At 32.5% G+C, this 20,401-nt stretch overlaps 1 protein-coding gene across 2 annotated transcripts in view; it reads right to left on the reverse strand.

Moving 5' to 3' along the window:
* Positions 1 to 20,401, reverse strand: part of LOC126978897 (laminin subunit alpha) — a 64,530-nt gene that overhangs the window by 9,397 nt on the left and 34,732 nt on the right. For both annotated transcript variants that reach the window (XM_050828018.1, XM_050828017.1), the window contains exons 29-52: positions 18,885 to 19,059; positions 17,891 to 18,194; positions 16,858 to 17,086; positions 15,558 to 15,685; positions 13,484 to 13,608; positions 12,914 to 13,087; positions 11,287 to 11,488; positions 10,811 to 10,890; positions 10,204 to 10,312; positions 9,828 to 9,942; positions 7,640 to 7,801; positions 7,065 to 7,284; positions 6,637 to 6,746; positions 5,194 to 5,315; positions 4,596 to 4,869; positions 4,247 to 4,408; positions 3,742 to 3,929; positions 3,276 to 3,472; positions 3,030 to 3,163; positions 2,543 to 2,740; positions 2,325 to 2,473; positions 1,585 to 1,863; positions 924 to 1,137; positions 378 to 701 (exon numbers count right to left, since the gene is read on the reverse strand). In XM_050828018.1, the coding sequence (XP_050683975.1) occupies positions 378 to 701; positions 924 to 1,137; positions 1,585 to 1,863; positions 2,325 to 2,473; positions 2,543 to 2,740; positions 3,030 to 3,163; positions 3,276 to 3,472; positions 3,742 to 3,929; positions 4,247 to 4,408; positions 4,596 to 4,869; positions 5,194 to 5,315; positions 6,637 to 6,746; positions 7,065 to 7,284; positions 7,640 to 7,801; positions 9,828 to 9,942; positions 10,204 to 10,312; positions 10,811 to 10,890; positions 11,287 to 11,488; positions 12,914 to 13,087; positions 13,484 to 13,608; positions 15,558 to 15,685; positions 16,858 to 17,086; positions 17,891 to 18,194; positions 18,885 to 19,059 (4,374 nt within the window). The remainder of the gene's footprint in view (positions 1 to 377; positions 702 to 923; positions 1,138 to 1,584; positions 1,864 to 2,324; positions 2,474 to 2,542; positions 2,741 to 3,029; positions 3,164 to 3,275; positions 3,473 to 3,741; positions 3,930 to 4,246; positions 4,409 to 4,595; positions 4,870 to 5,193; positions 5,316 to 6,636; positions 6,747 to 7,064; positions 7,285 to 7,639; positions 7,802 to 9,827; positions 9,943 to 10,203; positions 10,313 to 10,810; positions 10,891 to 11,286; positions 11,489 to 12,913; positions 13,088 to 13,483; positions 13,609 to 15,557; positions 15,686 to 16,857; positions 17,087 to 17,890; positions 18,195 to 18,884; positions 19,060 to 20,401) is intronic.

Raw genomic sequence — 20,401 nt, forward strand, 5'->3', positions numbered from 1 at the left:
CCCGATAAGTCATTCTTATCGCCGGACGCGTGAATTGCAATTTCCATACAAACTTCTATCGCTGGTAAGCGATAGCGAGAGGTATCGTCGTCCCATTGACAGATAGCGTATACGGATAAGGTGAGTTACCGTCGATAAGTTTATTGTGACGGAAAAGTCAACGATAGTTACGATTCTTACCTCAAGAAAGAGATAGACTGAATATTGGGAACGGCCGTTAGAGTAGTAAGATCACTTATCCTGTCCCATACAAAAATCGGTTGTCAGTTCTCTTTATTCATCATATTCACTATTCACAGGATTTCATAGTTACTAAAACAGCCATTTTTGGTGTCTTTATTCCAAAGTATGTAACACAATTACGGTTGAATTATTACCTGACATCCGTATGCGATTCCCACAGACTCAACGTTGTCACTCAAGTCTATATTGATTCCATCAATGCTAATCTGCCTGATACAACCATCGAAGCCCTTATCTGTTACTTGTATAATATCCTTGTTATTACCACCAAAGTTCATTGTATCTAAGGAGAGAATTTCTTTTACTTCGGACGTCGACGTTCCCTTTATAACCTCGTTGTCGACTTTGAGTGAACATGCAGTTAAGTATCGGGCTGCATCCAGTCTGTGCCATTTTCCATCGTTGTAAGCTTTATTCGTACCAAGGATAACCATATCATCGGTATTACCGAGCGATACCTGAAATATTAATACTCCATTAATCATTATTATGAAAAATATGTATAGTTTTGCAACGAAACTATACAACAGAATAATAATAGAAATGAAGATTTCCAGTAGGACTCTTTCGCGTATCTTCAAAGAAGACGAGAATCTTGGTGCTTATGTTCAATAAACATTTTTTTTTCTAAAAGAAACTTATAGCCAGACTACTTTCACTTATACATTATAATAACGTACCTGCAAGTAGACACGTCCATCTTGCAGTTGTATAGAGAAGAAGTGTTTGTTTTCTCCCACAAGGTAGATAAGTCCATCAGGGGCGTATGTTTTGAAGAATAAGAATACTTGGTTCTTCTGCGTTCCTAAGTACCCGCGCCCTGGCATTGTCACATGAGACTTTCCATTGAATCTGTATTCTTGAGGACCCGATTGTGATGTTACCAATTTATCACTAAAAAAAAGGTTTGGAATCAATCAGTAGTTATTGAAATAATATTGAGGGAATAAAAGGTTGGCATTGATGTTAATGTTTTTTATACGTTCGTTGAAATATTTATCGTAAGTAAAAACGATAAGTGCTTGGTATGACAACTTTTTGTATAAATAATATTTTCAACAACAAGTGTTTGATTCACTTATAATTTATTAGGCTTGTGAGTCACGCGATGGTAACTGGCAATCATCACCTATCATCCATTTATATATAAAAAATAGGGAGCCCTTATGTTCGTGCGTCAATGACTGACATAATAATACAAAATATACAACTCGATAAAAGTTCGAAAAATCAAAAAGATATACATATTAGATATATTATTACAGTAGTTTAAAGAACTTTTTTTCATTTATTTCTATAACGTAATTGACTGACTTGATTATTAGATTTATCTTTACGTACCGTTGTCTGGCGCCCTTAAGATTGGCAGCGGTTATAAAATTCCATAGACCAACAGGAGAATCACCAATCATCAACTCTTCTATGTTTCCTTCAAATGCGGGGAAACTAACACCCTGCAGTGTCGCATCGGAAGGTACGCCACCAACGTACAGTTTAGACTTTTGTCGGTCTAGGTTGAAAATAGTATGCTGTCCAGGAAGTACTGCTTCCTTAACGTGAACTTTTTCAGTACCATTTTCTAGGCTTTCGCGGATAGAGAGCTTCACGTTACGCCCCACTCTAAAAATTAAATATATTAATGCTACCAATATACAACAAATACCAATGAACAAATAGTTAATATATTTTAAATTATTATACATGACAAATATGAGCATATACCTGTAAAGTAAGGTATATTATTCGTCTCTAAAAGGTAAATACATCCCAGTGTCATCGACGACATGCATCGATGGCCACTTTATACAGGTGGAAGATCGCTCGGCATCTTCGACAAGATACTGCATCTAATATCAAGGAAAGTATTCATAGGAATTTTTCGAGTTAATCCTAAGCCCCCACTGAACACCACATTAAATTATAAAATTATACCCCCACCACCTTGTGGCACTCTAAAAACGCACGAATTATAACTTCTGCCCAAGTACAGCCACTACATGGGATCAAATGCTGCTGGTTTTAATATAAAAATTCTTCATTCATAAAATAATCTGTCTCTAAACTGAATTATTTGTGCTTACCTATCAACAATTACTTGATACCATCTGTTATCCGCGACAAACTTATCGCTTCCTATTTTCGCGGGCTCTCTGCCTGATTCTGCGCTATCGCCGATATCCATAACTAAGTATGGATAGCCATTTTGTACACCAAGCACCATGAAATCATCCTACATTAAAAAAAGAGTTAAAATATTGACTTTTCATGTTGAAAAGCTTATGAATTTTATTTTACTTACAGATTTAGTTCTGCGAAGCATTGTGTCTTTAGGATTTCCAAGATAGAATAAGAATCCATTCTTTTCTTTGGTGCGGAAATAAGTAGATGCATGCGTTGATGTGGACATTTCATCCACCGTATCGGGTAATCTTGGTTGAAGAGTGGACCAGCGGTCAAAGGTTACCCCAACTGGTATACGGTTTGCTATTGTACGAGCCTACAACATGAATTTATTGTATATATTTAGCAGTGGTAACTTAAAATCAATAAATAGATATTAAATCAATAGATTTAATAACTATTTAATGTCAATATTATCTATCGAAAATCTTTGTATTTTCATACTCTTTGTCAATATTAGCTTGACCAGTATCTATTTTAGTATCCTTATATTAAAAAAAAAATCAGTGAAATTTATAACACTACAGAATGAACATGCCATATAAAAAAAATGTTAGGCTTGCTATCAAAGAATGTATTATCATCTACCATATTTTTTTACACACCTGTTCAACTAATTCACGAAGTTTCTTCAATTTTTCATCGGCTTCTTTGCGACGCTGCTCCAGACCGTCTTGTTGCATTTTTACAGTACGATACTTAGATTCAATAATCGGAGTTGCTTCTCCCATATTATTTACTGAAAACGATTTTAGGTCCTTCAATTCAATTCAAATTCATTACCCAATTTCCCTATACTTTCATATTTAGTCCCAAACCAACAATAATTGAAGTCAATCAATAATACTTACGTAAATTATCAATATTTAGGGTCATTTTCTGAGCATCATCAGCTAACTTGGGTAATGTTTGAGCCCATTCCTTGCTTGCTGCCAGGTCGCTTCCCAAGGCGGACATTATGCTTGCTGTCGACTTCACAGTTTCACCAACTTTATCTGCCTTATTGCTCTCCAATTCTAATGATGTTTGCGGCGCTTTAGGTAGAGCACTGAAATATATTTTTTTATAAGTACCTATTACAAATAGGATATGTGAATTATTGATTTCAATGACAATAAGTGTACCGTGTGGATTTCGAAATAATATAACCTTGAGAAATAGTCAAAATAATCTTAGAAATAATAATGCTCGGAATTCTAATATACGAAAAATAATATTCAAAGAAGTGAGGAAATATAAGTGAAGAAAATATTAGAAAAACGGTATAAGATACATCGAACTTGTTCTGGAGTTACTGAAAATTGTTGAAAATCTTACAGTTGTATTGCGTTATCCTCGTCATCAGCGTATGCAAGTATGTCTTGGGCATTCCTGAGCTTTTCTTCAGCTTGGGTCAAGTTCGGACGTAGCTTTTGTTCGGCCATCAAAAGGATTTTAGTGGCTCTCTCAGATAAAATGAGCGAACGATCTCGAGCTGGCACCGCTCGGTCATTCAATTCATTGTTCTGTAGTATGAAGAGTAAACATGTGTTATTTTGAAAAAAAAAATCTACTTATGTTAAACTAGTATTATAAAATGTTTCTAGACCTTATTCTGCTCTACATATTTTTATTGAAATAAAATTGAAATAAGTGTTTTTTTTTATGAAATAGAAGAACACACGGGTGATGTAAGTGATCACCTCCGTGAAACTAAAATATAAATAGCAACAGCAGTTTCTGTGATGACGGCGGCATGTTCTCTTTTGACTGCCCCCAAGATTCTGCGAACACACAATAGTGTCGTATCATATAATTTGAAATATTTAAAACAATAACTTACTATGGTGGTTGCATTCTTAACGGCATTCTCTGCATTGTCAGCTGCGAGTTTTGCGTCACCTATCTCCTGGACTATAGACGAGTAAGCAGACGCAGCGCTGTACGCATGTTGAGTGCGTGTATTGTTATTTTCTCTTTCAGCTAATGCGCGTAGACTGTCCGCCTGTTAATAAAAAAAAATGTCACCTTTAAATAACAAAATTATTTATATACGGTGTCTGAAAACGTTGTTAATGATTTGTGTGTGAATATATATTCTATATTGTACCCACAAAAAATGTATTGATTTAAATTTAGTTATTTCATTGAATTGTTTGGGACTTGAGACTCAGTAAAATATAAAAACTCACCCTACTCCTTAAATTACTTGCATGACTCAGAGCATCTTCTTTCAAGTTAATTAGTTCTGGTAAATTTTCATCCAGTTCAACAAGATTATCTGCCATGAGATCGTTAGTATTAGTAATGTCATTCAATACGTTTGAAGTATTCTGGACAAGACCACCCACAACTGCATTATAGAACGTAGCATTGTTAATATCAGTTGCGGCTTCAATGAGATCTTTCATAGCCGCGCTGTTCAATTTTGTAACAGACATCACTTTGTTTCCGAATTTAGATAACCTGTTAAATATCACATAAATAAATATACTAATTTGTCGTTTGATATTAATTAAAACTATAAATACTAAATCTACATTTTTCATTGCTAAATTGCCGAGCAATAAAATTTCCAACGCCCGTTTTTGTGCCTTATTGAATATTATTATATATATAATATTCAATTTGAATTGTTTTATTCAATTAGTCAGAATATATATTGTAAGTATGGTCATACTTTTGTCAACCATAAAAAAATCAGAATCTTAATCTTTATCATTATCATCTTTACCATCATTAGTTCTGTATATAAATAAATAGTCTTATTAAAAGCAATGACAAGTTTACCCATTCTTTTCATTCAATTTTTCAGCCTCATTTGCAGTATGTTGCGCTAAGTCTGTGTACTCTAGCATTTCGTCAAGGTTTTTCTTCAGTTCATTTGTTGCGTTCACTAATTTATCGAACTCCTAAAATCAAAGATTATATAAGATATCTCATCATGACGATACCTAATATCACTCATTTCATACTATTCATATTTGGCCAGAATAGTATATTAGTCTGTGTTTTATTTTAAGTTTATTTAAGGTCTACAAATGTACGTGAGGAATAAAAAAGCACCAGAGGAGATTTCTTTATTAATTTGTTCCCAATATTACGCTAAAATAAAAAAACAACCGAGTAACCAGATGCAAGAGTATCGAGGTTTTAGCCTCACTAGTCTGTGCTACTATATAATAAATATAACTACTATGTCCTGTCTATTGCCATTTTAGCTAAGATGCCTGCATTTTTTGTTTTACATTTAAATATACGACCTAAAAATGGACATTGCAAGTGATGGAAACGAGTGAAACTGGGAATCGAAAGAATAGACGATAAGCCGAAGAACGATGGGCATTTATCAACTATATCTAATATATAAAATTCTCGTGTCGTGGTGTTAAACTTTGAACTCCTCCGAAACGGCTTGACCGATTCTCATGAAATTTTGAGTGCATATTGGGTAGGTCTGAGAATCGGACAACATTTATTTTTCATCTCCCTAAATGTTAAGGGTGGTCCACCCGAACTTTTTTTTTAATTTTTTAAATATGTTTGATTATGAGTCAGATTAAAAAATACATACAACTTCAAATTTTCACCCATCTACGATCAACGGTTACTTTTGTATCGCGATTTTAATATCGGCAATACAACGTTTGTGGGTCAGCTAGTATTTCTATCTATACTTACTGGATTTCGGTGCATCGTGAGAGTTACCGGAAATAGTTTTGTCAGTACATTACTCTTTGTACGAAGCCCCCTTTGGGGCAATTTTAGTTTTAAGTTATTTAATTTTATTATGTACTGTCATGTATTATAATTTTATTGTATCTATATATTATTCAATTTATTGTAATGGTTTTTAAATGTCTAAAATAAATGACATATTATCATTATTATATTTATATCATTGAAGTCGCTGATAATCGATGTATGCAAACAGCGGCGAATGTGGAGAAATTAAAGAACAAATGAATGCTTTAACTGGAATAGAATCCTTCCCTTTTTATATTTTTAGTTTTATTGAACTTTTTTGTGCAGATTTGGAGAAATCACGCTAAGAATGATAAGAACAATAGCCACACTAATGGAACTCGATTAAAGAGTGGTCAAAAGTTATGCTGTAATTTTACCTCGTAATCTAAATGAGCAGAATATACCATCCATCACGTAGTGGAAGAGATTTTTTTTCTAGTTTCCCTAGAACTAAATGAATTATTATGTTTAATAATAAAAATATACCTTGACTTGTTCATTAACAGGTTCAACAAAAACATTCATTCTCTCAATTTGTTCAGTCGCATTTGAAAATGCACTCAATGACTGTTCTTCTTTCGGCTTCAAATTTTTAGCTATAAAGAAATATATACGTTAATATACTTGACACCATACACAAATATATAGTTTTATTATAAAATTTATTTACAAATACTTTCATTATTTATATTCGTAAGATATTTTAATTTGCAAACCAATCAGAAATTAAGAGTGAAAATCATAAAAATAATCTTGATATGGATTCGTATTTATCGAAGAAATAAAAATGTATTCAAAGACAGCTTGTAAATTCCGTGGAGTTAAGAAGTTATCTTTACCTATTCTTTCGTGAAATAATGTTACAAAAAAATTATTGTTATTGAACATATTAAAAAGATTTATGACATGATTACCAGCTATATCATTCCTTATTTGCGTAGCCTCTGTCAAAGCGCTGTCTACTTTAGGCTGTTGACTAAGCTCTAATCCTGTGGCAAGTTCAGAAACTTGCGCTACTATAACTTTTGCATTTTGACTGTTCTCCCTTACTAATTCCAAAACTTCATTGGAATCATCAGCTAGTTCTGCTGCTCTGTTTATTTGGTTGTCGCTATCAGTCGCCGCAAATTCGGCCTAAAAGAAAAAAACATGAATGCAATATAAATTTGAATAGATTTTTTTTTAACACCAGACGAATTACGTTGCCTACGTTGAAAAGTATAATATTGTCTATATTAATAACAAATAAAAACATACTCTATAACATAATTTCGATAACACATTGCGGGCAAGGATTGAACCGAGGACTCCGTGCTAATGTTCAACGGTTATACCTATTGCACGACCGAAGTTTAAAAAAAATATTTTATATAAATTTATCTTGTCAATTCAGATCAGATGTTGGTATGTAGAATTATGCCCTTTTAAAATTACAAATTAATTAATACGTTTTGTTGTAAAAAAACATTGTTGAAAAACTAGTACTTACGGATCGCAATAGATTTTTGGCACTGGTTTCTAAAATTTTGACAGCAGACGTAACCTCTTCCAGATCAACGCTCTTTAATTCAGCCACTTTAGGACGTAATTGTTCCGTTTGATCGGCTATGTAATTCAGCCGTTGCGTTGTGAAGAATGAATCTGCTTTATCCTGTTAAAATAAATATTTTATTAAAACTATTTTACTTCTTTCTTATTATTTTTTAGAGATTTATAATTTTTGAAGTTATACTTTTAGCGCGTTATGGAAAAATAATCAGAGAAAAATTATCGATGCGCGCGCACACCGTTACGTAAATTCGTAAACCTGACGTAAGGGGATCAACTAGCCCACACGCGTGGGTATAGAAAGTTGCGTGTAATATTATTCACGAAATTTTAAGATTTCGACGAATATAGACAAACTCAGGGTCAGAAGCGATATTAAAATATTTTAAATACGTTCAAATGAAATATGTGTTACTATACTTTGTTGATAAATGATTACTTCTCGGCATGACGCATAGGTAACAGTGAACACATTGCATGCATTCAGATTAACAGGAAATGTTCAATTCAGTATTGAGTTGTTGACTGTGATCTGATATTATTTTCTTTGCAGGCATGTTGTTACTTGGGCTTCAATTTGTAAGATGAATATTTAAGGTAACGCAAATAGATTTGATACGGTGGTACTACTGAAGTTCAAATTCATAAAATCAAAAATCATTTATTCAGTTGCGTCCGGAATTATTGACTCTACAATAGTAGGTATATATTTTCATAATCTGAAGTATAATGTACTTATACGTACTTATATGTACTTGTACGTACCACACGAAATGGTAAAGTACTCATTTCCATTCTTTGAATTCATGAAATATGTGCAGCCTCAGCTCTCTTGTTGGGTGATTCTAAATTTTCTTCCGTTGATATAAAATATACGCACGTGTTTTTGTTTATTTTTTTTTTTTGGGAAACAGGCGTGAGTCTTTATATGTAATATATTATACGTACTAAAAGACTGAGGGATGATTAACCGTTGATATAAAATAGAAATTCAAACTACTGTAGTTATGCTAATATAATTACTTTTGTACATTTTAAAATTTCATATAAGTGCCGACAATAATCAAACCATATTATTCATACCTCTGATAAATTCTTATCCCATTAAGTAAAATACAATTTAAATTTTGGTAGCTGTACCAAGCCTTTAACTTAAATGTCTACTGAAACACTATAAACAGTATGTATAAGCTGTAAAACAAATTAAAAAAAACACATTTCTTTCTAATTTAAAAAAATAATTTAATGTTATTTAAATAAACGTTATTCAACAAAATTATGCGGTACAATAATATTTTCATTGGTTGTATTTAATAATAATATTGTTGTTTCTACCGACGTAAAATGGCACGAGGAATAAAGAAACTACAACTTCTTGCGTGCGTATGTGCGTTATAAGTGTACACACTATTTTTAATAATAAATACATACATAGAATACGTATAGCGTACATATGAGAGTAGGTCCTACCGACTTGCATAATAAGGCTGACTAATGGCCCTTTCTCAATTACTTCGTAAATCGGGAGTAATGATTATAAAATGATGTTATTGTTACTCATACTTTTCAGCCAAATTAACTGTAATATTGTATAATATATTAACAGGCAGAATATAGATGTGTTTGCCTTGTCTACAGCACTGTACTTTCTTTTGGTTGCGTGGATATTATCTGTATTGAGAACACGATACTGATTATTATTTCATCAACTTTTTAAAATTGGGTGATTGTTGCCTTATGCCTATAACAAGGAGTTACATTGCCTAAACACAAGGCATGGAAACCAATAACACAACACCAATTGCAAAAATGACAAAATTCCGGGCGCTGTTCAAAATACATTTATTGTTAATTTTTTAGGTTCTACCAGTGCGTTTAAACAGATTACTGACTAAGCTAAGCTTATTTTCTGAATGGTACATTTAAGAGACGTGTTGTCTCTTAAGTAAGTAATATTAAGATTAAGTAAGATTTAGCTATCTATGGTCATGAACAATTATTATGAAATGAAATAAGCGATGGGAATTTATATACACCATAACAATAGAAATCTTTTACGACAAGTATACGGGAGTTCTTTGTAAATGTCATCAGTATATTATTCTATACTTTAAAATCAAAATACTAACCTTGAACTCGCTAGTTTCATTTGCTAACAAGTCTCGCATTTTATCCACTGAGTATAATAGAGCATCTGTGCAAGAGTCGCACTCCAAACAGCCTTCTTGTGGAATAAGAACCCATCTATTTGAGTGATGATAGAATTAATAACAGTGTTATAACAGTTAATGAATATAACGATTATTATCCACATACATGTAAAGTTAAGAGCAAAATTAGCTAATGGTAATAATATGTGATCAATGTACTCAATCTTATTAAATCCACTATTTAGTTAGTATTATTGATAAATGTTCTGATGATTACTGGGTATGTGCTAACAATCAGTTAAAGTATGGTGCACATTTACAACAAAGAAAATATCTTTAAATAATGTTGTATTACCTTTCTGGACAACGGTCACATTTCTCCCCTATTACTCCAGGTAAACATTCGCACTGACCAGTCGCATTACAAGTAAACCCAAGAGAGTAACCAGTGTTACAGTTGCAAACTGCAAGAAAAAACATTTATGACTTTAAACTTTACGGCCTTACAAATCAAAACAATCATAATTTTGCATTTTAGTAAACATAATTTGAAGGACTTCCCTTTTAAGTTCGCAAAACCTGTGTTAGAGAATGTTTTCAAATAGATATTTTACATATTATGATTGATTCATTCGAACTTGTAACGTTACCCGGGTTTATTTGCAACGCTGCTTGACATTTGGAAAACTTCAGATATGTCGGCTATATAGGTAGTCAACATTTTGCATATTATTGGTTTATTCTCAGGTACATCCTAGTGCATTTGTAAGGCCGTTAATGTATGTTTTCGTGTTTAATCCGACGTTATACATATATTCTAACAGGCCAATGAACCCACACAGGCACGTGAAGTGTGATTTGCCTTAGTTAAACCTCGGTTAATGTAATTAAAATTTAAAAATTTAAATATCAAAACAGGGGTTGTTTTAGATAAAACTTGTTTTCACATCAAAAATACATACGGTCACATCCTTCTTCTGTGTAATTCCAATAACCTGCCGCGCATTGATCGCAGTGTATTCCAGTTACACCTTTAGCGCATCTGAAATAATATATTATCTTTTGTTATTAAATTTATATAACAAATACACCACACCTCAAGCAATACAAATAAAAGTCTTTTGTTCATATAAATTAGATAAGAAGAGAAAGTAATTTTTATTATTAAAAAAATAACTGGAACTTGTTTGCCAATAAAATATTCCATTTCATAAATACAACACAAAGCTTAGAATTTTAATCTCATCTAGATTAAGTATTCATTCTAATTTAAATATTTTTTTTAAACCAAGATTACGACTTTGGTAATCAGTACTTCTTGATAGGACTGGTATTTTGACTTAGATTTGAAATTTAAACTAATGTCTCCAACCGTTTCTTTAGATACGAATGAGCAGCTCTGGAATGGCAATAGAGGATTTGTGACGGTCACCATTACCTGCATTTTCCAGTATTGTCGTCGCACTGTGCGGATTCCGAAGCCAACGCACAGTCACAAGGTGTACAGCCCTGTCCACTGCTAAGTCCGTAATAATTTGGTTCGCATTGATCGCAATAATCTCCAATAACACCGGGCCTACATACGCAGGTACCAGTCGTTGGATCGCATCGTTCCATACCAAATTCATCGCAATTGCATGCTGTAATAGAAGTTTTATTATATTGTTAAGTGTTGCAATTGAAATGCAATTTTTTATGATGAAATACCGGTGAGGGGAAATCACATAAAAGTTGACGCTATACCAGTCTCTGTCTCCAGTATCTTATATCCCATTTATGTCTAGTATCTATCTCTAATTGTGGAGTCGTCATTAATTGACGGTGAAATAATAGACGTCATTGGCTATAGGGATATCAGTATTGGATAACACATCATCTCCAAATATTATTCAGCCGTATTACGAAAATCGGCGTTGTACGAGGGATGTGTTTAATTTACGGTTCACAGAATCACCCCCTCGAAAACACTATTAAAAAATTTGAAAGCCAACACGTTACTTGATAATACACTACCAAATAGACTAATATCGTGCACGCAGTGAAGAAATTATTGTGGCAGTAGCTGAGAGTGTATGTATGGGATAACCACAAATAATCGATTCGGTGTCGTTTGCGTATTGACCTCATAAAAAATTTAACTCGTGCAAGAATTGAAGCCAATTGATCAACAAATCTATGGGCTCATGAAAACCTTGTAAAAATGAATCCAGTTTTGTTTAGTGATGAGGGACATTGCTATTACCAAGCCCGTGAAATAACGGCTTTATTGCGAGAAAATATAACGAACAATTTATTTGTGATTCAGATTGGTGAGTTGACCGCCTAGATCTTGTAACATCACCAAGATTATTCCTTTGGGACTATGTTAAATACCGTATAAAACATCTCTTATAGGAAAGGAATAATCATTAATAAATAATTGTAATGAACGTTAGCTCTGTTTACTCGTGTGTAATATGTAAGTTGTATAATATTGCCTATTTTAATTTAAATTATGTTTGACTACTTATAAAATCTTTAACTTGTAATATAAGGATTTCTTAGTATTAGATATATTATTACCTGCGTTATATTTTAATGTAGTCGTTATTATTTATTTATGTGTTTGCGGTAAACAATCTGTAAATATGTATTGTACATATTTCATACACATTCACAAAAATCTGATGAACTATTTCGATATCTAGTGTACATGTTTTCTTTTTTATCAGGTACCCACTGTGATTATATGAATATCTATAATGGCATGTAAACAGCAAAACCTCTTGTCTTCATCGGCCAAGCGACCCCTTGTTTGCGAAGCGTGGAGGACATATAAGAGGGCCGAACGCGCTTGACAAATCGTCAGCGTTATTTGCAATATTCGAAAAATATATTACAAATATATAAAATTTTAAGATGTAGTAATTTAAAGCAAGTTAAATTAAATAGTTTTTTTTCATAAACATACTTGTGACTCAGATTTCTTAGATCTAAGATGATTTAATATATTGCATCTTTGTAGAGTATAGAATATAGTGCGTGTTTGTAGCCTCTAGCTCGTATTGTATTAAATTAATTATTACCTGTGCAATTCTTCGAAAATATAGCGTCACCGAAGAATCCAGGTGCGCACAGGTTACACGCAGCTCCAGCCGTGTTGTTGACACATTTCAGGCAATCGCCTGTTATGCTGTCACAAGAGCTGGGGTCGTCGAAGTTAATGTTGCCAGAACAATTGCAAGGCTTGCAATAGTCACCTGCACGTCAATCATTCAAGTTTAATATTATATCTATATATTACTACAATATAAATATAAAAATTAACGTGTTTGTTGTACAGCACTATTTTAAAATTACCAAAATAAACTGGTATATCAGTTATCATTATAGACCAAAATTTTTTACCCAAAAATAAATTAAAAACTATGTCAAAATTTTGAAAATTATTAAACTAAATTACTATTTTAAATGTTATTCATTAAATAAAAAAAAATATTACTCAGGAATATTAGAACACATAATGCAACATTTTTAACGCCAATACTATATTAATATTTATTTAATATACATTTACATACAATTCAATTTCTGCTTCATACATATACAAGAAATAAGCGAACCATTTTCAGTTACATAAATGTAATAGATCTTACCAATGTTTTCCGGCACGCCATAGTAGCCTGCGGCACAGAATTCACATCTTGCTCCTCCATACCCAGGATTACATATACAAGAAATAAGCGAACCATTTTCACTCAAGTCACACCCGATGGCAAAACTAAAATAAATAAATCACGTTTCAAAAATGCGAAATATACTTTGATTAATATGCAACAACCAAACCAAGTAATATACTATGAAAACAACAATAGAATAAAAAAAAGTGATAATATCCGCACCATCTAGATGTGTCGTTTTATAGGAACTTTCTTCCATGTACGACCAAGCTACACAACTACAAGCAAGGAAGCGCGTACACGCGTAGAGCTGGCAACACTCTTATGATTCCTCTGGTGTTGCAAGAGAATGGGGGCGGTGATCACTTAACAATAGGTGACCCGTACCCTCGTTTCTCCTCTCTTCCGTAAAAAAATAACATACCATAATTACGACAGAATATTCAAATAATTCAGTTTACAACACAATCCATCTAGGAACTATGGATACGTACTAGGTATATTGTTATAGCCGTGATATTATATTAAAACGGTAGATTGTCAATCGACTTCATATCTTACAATTTAACGGCCTGGTATAAGTGACATTGTAATGTCACGGGTCAACGTTCACACTATCTATAGTGATACAATAACTCTAGGTATACGAGTATTACAAATGAAATAAGCAGTGTGAGATGTTTAGTTTTTTTATTTGACATCTTGGATTTCAAAAAAGATTCCAAATTCGTTCTCTGTGTCTCCAAAAAAAACTTGGAAATGATATCTATACTTTTGATATCATAATTTTTCATGGTTGCCATCTTGGACATCAAAAATAATCTCAAATTCGGTTTTCTGCGTCTCCGAGCTACTTGGAAATATCCATATTGCTGAAATCGTAATATTGCTAAGAAGCTAATCGCTAAGAACTAATTACGGTAAAAGAATCATAACTTACAAAGGAAATAAAATAACAACGAAATTCCAAATACTATACAAGACATTAAAAGTACCTACCGCATTATTTAAAAAAAAATCTATTATTATAAACAACACTACATAAATATATTAAATATAGTTCATTATAAGTAAATCTAATGAACCATTTTAATTTTATAGCTTTAAGTATTTTTAATATAAAAGTTACTAATAAGACAATTATAATGGTTAAAAAATCAGCACTATCTCAGGTAATAATAACATTCTTATTTGTACTGTTGTTCAAACCGTTAAAATTTTAGATTAATTTAACTGTTATATTAGTCGTTATCCACTACTAGTCCTTCTTATTCCGTATAAAAATAACTTATATTGATTTTGTTATATTGAGCTATTTTTATGTGCGTTCACTTTTGTAATTGTTCACTTTGTTTTGCATACATAGTCATAGTAACTTAAAGTAATATTATCTTGTATATTTATGTAAAATTCTCATGTAAGTTATTCTATGTTAAATGTAATGAGAATAAATGTCTTTAAACCCAACTTAACAAAGTACGTCCAGAAAAGCGTTAAGCCTAAAGTTTAAGTAAGCTAAGTAAGTTACTTAAGCATTCATCGCAAAAGTGACTATTATTATTATTTGTTTGATAATGCAAATAAAGAGCATGAAGGGCTCTGATTTATTATGATCAGGTGATCTACATGCATGCATCCATAATATACACAGCAGCAGAGAGGCACTATCCAATTATATTATAAACCATATTATATACCAGTGGGAGGCTCCATTGCGCAGGATGAGGGCTAGATTATGGGTACCACAACGGCGCCTATTTCTGCCGTAAAGCAGTAACGTGTAAGCATTACTGTGTTTCAATCTGAAGGTGCCGTAGCTAGTGAAATTAATGTCTCAAGTCTCTCTTAAGTCAATGTCTCTCTTAACATCTTATGTCTCAAGGTAACGAGCGCAGTTGTAGTGCCGCTCAGAATGTATGGGTTTTTCGAGAATCTTTAGCGGCATTGTATTGTAATGGGCAAGTATCAATTACCATCAGATGAACGTCCTGCTCGTCTCGTCCCATATTTTCATAAAAAAAAAATAGTTCCTATATTAAATTGTACTTACTTGTTAGAAACATACGGCATAGGGCAGGCGCATATCATACAATCGTGCGGTGTACCCACGGTCGCGTCACCATGATAGCCGAGTATACATTGTTCACAATGATCACCCATTGTATTTGCCGTACATTCCTGAAAACAATATATTTTTTATTCATACTGGTCAATTGTCGTGGAGTAGTGTTGGCCTAGCGTTTAACTATTTGGAGTCAAAAGCTTTTCTTCTTTTTGGTGGACACACCCAAAACACCGAAAAAGTTCAGAACCTAGACATAGGTACATGTCATTTGTGCGTGTTGATGCTGCTCGGATTTCACACACTTCGATAAAATAACTATTATTTCAGGTTTAGATAATTTATCGAATAAATTCCGCAGTCTTTAGGAGCCACCGTTAGCATGCGTGAGATATAAAGTTATTCATTTTGGTAGGAATAATTCACTTATAAATTGAGATTTTCCAAAAACAGTAATATTTTAATATACCAATGCAGATACAAATATTGTATTGTATATATTTAAATTAGCTTTCATTGCAATATCATTTTCATTGCACTATTACCCCAGCAAGATTTTACATAGTTGTATATGGTTTGCTTCATAACTGCCACCAAATATTCAAATACAATAGATATGAACAATTAACATTATATGAAAAAAGGAACAAATAACAATACAAATGTTAAAAAACAATAAAGAAAGAGATAAAACATGGAAGGATTAGTAAATAACTTAAAATGATAACAAACGAGGCAGCAGCGCGATACGCAAAAAGGAAAGTTCTCAGCAAACGTTCGGACACATGTTTCTAACACTGATATGACTAAGAAGATTTACTTCAAAAGGTTCGAGCGATTAGTTTAAAAAATTGCAGGTTAAGTCATATCATGTGAATATTAGCGTGTTTTAATAATAGCTATATTTAAATTCAAATATTTTTATTCAAAATACGATTGTAAATCACTTATTGAACGCCAAAAACCCATATTATGTATCAAATTAAAAAAAGTTTTGTTTTTATATAGCGGAAACTGCGTCAACTATAGTTATACGTTATTTTTGTCGTCAAATTAAAATAAGTGACTCTCAAGTTGCACTTTATTTAAAAAAAATATTGTTTTAATCTCAGAAGTCTGTAAATTATTACTTAATCTTATACAACTATACTGCATATCCAAAATATTGACTACATTTTGCATGTTCTTGGTTTATTTTTAGGCATAAGTTTATACTTAGGTATAACTTTATACCAAGTTTATTTGTAAGGCCGATAAATGTGTAATAGTAACTGCACGGATCACCTACCAAGCAAACTCCTGTATTAACATCACATTCCCTGGAGTGTCCGTTACATTGGCATGGAACACAAAAGCCTGCGTGAGGTCCTGAGCTGAGTCGGTAGTAACCCTCGGCGCATTGTTCGCACGAAAAGCCGCGGTAGGCTTTAGGACATTGGCACTCTTCTACTGACATCGCTCTTCTGTTACTACCGCCGTATTCTTCTACACCTATATCTAAGGTCACATCCATCAACCTGTTAAAATATAAACATATTATATATTGAAGAAATAAAATTAGTAATGGAAAAATAAGAAGAAAAACAAAAATAGTAGATGCACAGAAAAGAATAAGGCTCCTTAAATGGCACTGGGCAGGACATATAGGACGAAGCGCTTAGCAGAGTGGGTACCACGAGAGGAAAAAAGGGAGACCACGTTCTCTTACGTGGTCTCCTTTTCTCCTTTTTTTTCTATGGAGAGACATCTTCAACAACAGATGTGGATCCCATTGGATGCGGACGGCACGACAAAGAGATGTTTGGAAGGATTTAGGAGAGGCCTACGCTACAGAAGCGACTACTACTTTTAAATACTAATAAAATTAAACTACCACAATAACCTATTAAATTAATTAAAAATCACAAATGTATATAGTTCAAACTAGAGTTCGATGAAAAATATTAAATGTAGTAGAAAAATAAAGGCTATTTTTATTTTATTTTATATATTGAAGAAATATTTGTATTAAATGTATACTCACAAAATTAAAAAAAAAAAAAATTAAAAATAGTTCCCAAATCTTGTTATATTAAACTAACTCAACTGAATTTAAATTATTCAAACATTATCAAATTAATTAGCTTTTAAAGTCGTAAAAATGTAAAATTTGTGTATTCTCGTAAGCGTTATAAAATTATAAAAAGTGTGCACTTTGGTTCGTTTCAAATACCGGTTGCGAGATTAGTCGACCCATTAGGCTGTTATTGGTGAAAACGCAGCAGCAGAAGCAAAACGAATGCAACAGCACTATGTCATAAGATGTAATAATTATTAATTACCTTGTAGTAACAGCCTCCTGCCAATATGTAGCTCTGATGTAGATGTTTGTTATATTAACCAGAACGTTCATAAACTGATCCCGAGTGATAGTCGACCCGTCTAAGTATGTAAACTCATCTTCTGAAATTCTGACACTGTGGATCCAGTTTTCCAATGAAGGTGGCTGTTCCACACTTGTGTGTACTATGTAGCCGTTTGAGCTTTCAATGATGACATCCGCGGCTGCTATGGCATGTCCATCTTCTCGTGTTGTATAGAATATGGAATATGTGAGGTATCCACCGTACGAAGTCAGGCGTTTACCTATTAAAAATAAGTTACTAAAAAAACATAATATAATAATTTTAATTAATAGATACCGCCAGTTACGTCATCCGCGTAGACGCAGCGCAAAATCTATGCCTGCATCTAGTGTGAGAATATGTCGATTGTAGCCTATAATATGTTGTACCGACCTTAATCTTCATGCGAAATTTGAATTAAATCTATTCAGTCGTTTTTGCGTTTTGCCCGGGCATACAAACACACAAACGGAAGAACAGAACTAAAAATTAACTTAAAAAAAGTATATAGATATTTCAAAAATTCTAGATAATTTATTACAATATTTTCATGAACAAAAAGACGATCATAGATTTGTGTCTGTTTGTTTGGGCATGCTTATCTTGGTAACAGCTAACCAAGCAAAAACCAGCTTTGAAAGCGATAAAATAAACGTAAAACTTTATTGTTCATTCCGATTGATCCACAAAAAAAATTGTCACGCGTCTCCCACGAGGTAAATATAAATTAACCAACAAACGACTTTTCATGCATGATAACCTTGATCAGATGAGCTATTGATAAAAAAAGGATTTGGGTAGCCAAAAGAAGTAATTACTAATTTACTAATTCACTCAGTTAAAACTCTCCGTGACACGTTACTTAACAACAGTAAAAAATACAGACATTTTTAAATACAAAGGTTTTTTTAAGTTCTATATAATAGCTTACCTAGATAATAGTCTGGAGCTCCAAAATAAACAACTTTCTGTCCACCATCACTACTTGCCAAGTCAGCACCAATTACTGAATCGTTCAAAACAGTAGGCGCTATTGTGATTGGGAATATGTTCAAAGTACGATTGTATTCAATATTAACCAAGTACCATTCGCTCATGCCGTTGATCTACAAACAGAGTGATATAAATATAAAAAAGAAAATATCAATTCAAAATTAGCAAGCCTTACGCCTGATATTACAACTGTATTATTTTTGGCACTAAGTACACGGTTTTGAATACTTAACGAAACCTAAAAATTAAAATGTTTGTGAAAATAAGCTATTTATACATTAAATAGCCAATGAAATGTAACCATTTTATTCTATATAGTTTATTAGTTTAAATTAAGAACAACACTCCCAAATTTATGAGCTTTGGATAAATTTTTACACCTTTTAGTATCAATCAATATATTTTTGTCTTTTAAAGATGTGTAAACGATTGTCAAATCACTCACAAAAAATGTTCCCGATAGATAAAATTAATAAACTCACTATTCACTGAAACACATTATATAGGAACTAGTTAATTAAACAGAAAACAGACAGTACTTCTGCTTCCGTTACCGTAGTTAAAGCACTGTCTTTTATAAACATTAACGACTTATTATTACAGATATAAAAGGCTTTAAACTGTTTTATTTGTTAAAAAATAATATTCACTTACTAAAACCCAGTAAAACATAATGAGAAATCAATACTGAAATAATAATATACAGAATAGTATAAAGAACCGCAACTATAAATGCGAGCATTGTCGAGCGCGGTTATGCTCAGAGTGAAGTGATTGAGGTACTAAATATTAAAACAAAAACAATGTGAACGATGTTGTTGATAATACCAAAATAGATGTTGGTCATCGATGGAAAGAAACCGGCGAAACTGCTGCAACAACGCATATCGCCGGCAGCGGCCACGAAACGAATATCAATGGATACGGCATGTCTGGGCTTTTTAACTTATAAGTATACTAGCTGATCCAGCAAACGTTGTATTGCCGATATTAAAATCACGATACAAAAGTAAATACAAAAAAAAATGCAAATTTTAAGTTGTATGTATTTTTTAATGCTGAATCATAATCAAAAAAATTAAAAAAAAAATGTCAAAAAAAATTTAAATTAAAATGGGCGTGGACCACCCTTAACATTTAGGGGGATGATGTTTTCCGATTCTCAGACCTACCCAATATGCACACAAAATTTCATGAGAATCGGTCAAGCTGTTTCGAAGCAGTTTAACTACAAACACCGCGACATGAGAATTTTATATATTAGATTGATAAAAAATTGTTTTTATGTAGCGTATACTAATGTATACACTACATAAAAACAATTTTTTATATATATAATATTTTATATTTGTAGCATTAGCTAGGTATGATACTTATTATATTAAATAATATATGTATTTAGTCATACATATTTATCACATATATTATATTCAAAAATTTACGTTTTATGTTAAT

The sequence above is a fragment of the Leptidea sinapis genome, chromosome Z, assembly GCF_905404315.1.
Source record: "Leptidea sinapis chromosome Z, ilLepSina1.1, whole genome shotgun sequence".
NCBI classification, from domain to species: domain Eukaryota; kingdom Metazoa; phylum Arthropoda; class Insecta; order Lepidoptera; family Pieridae; genus Leptidea; species Leptidea sinapis.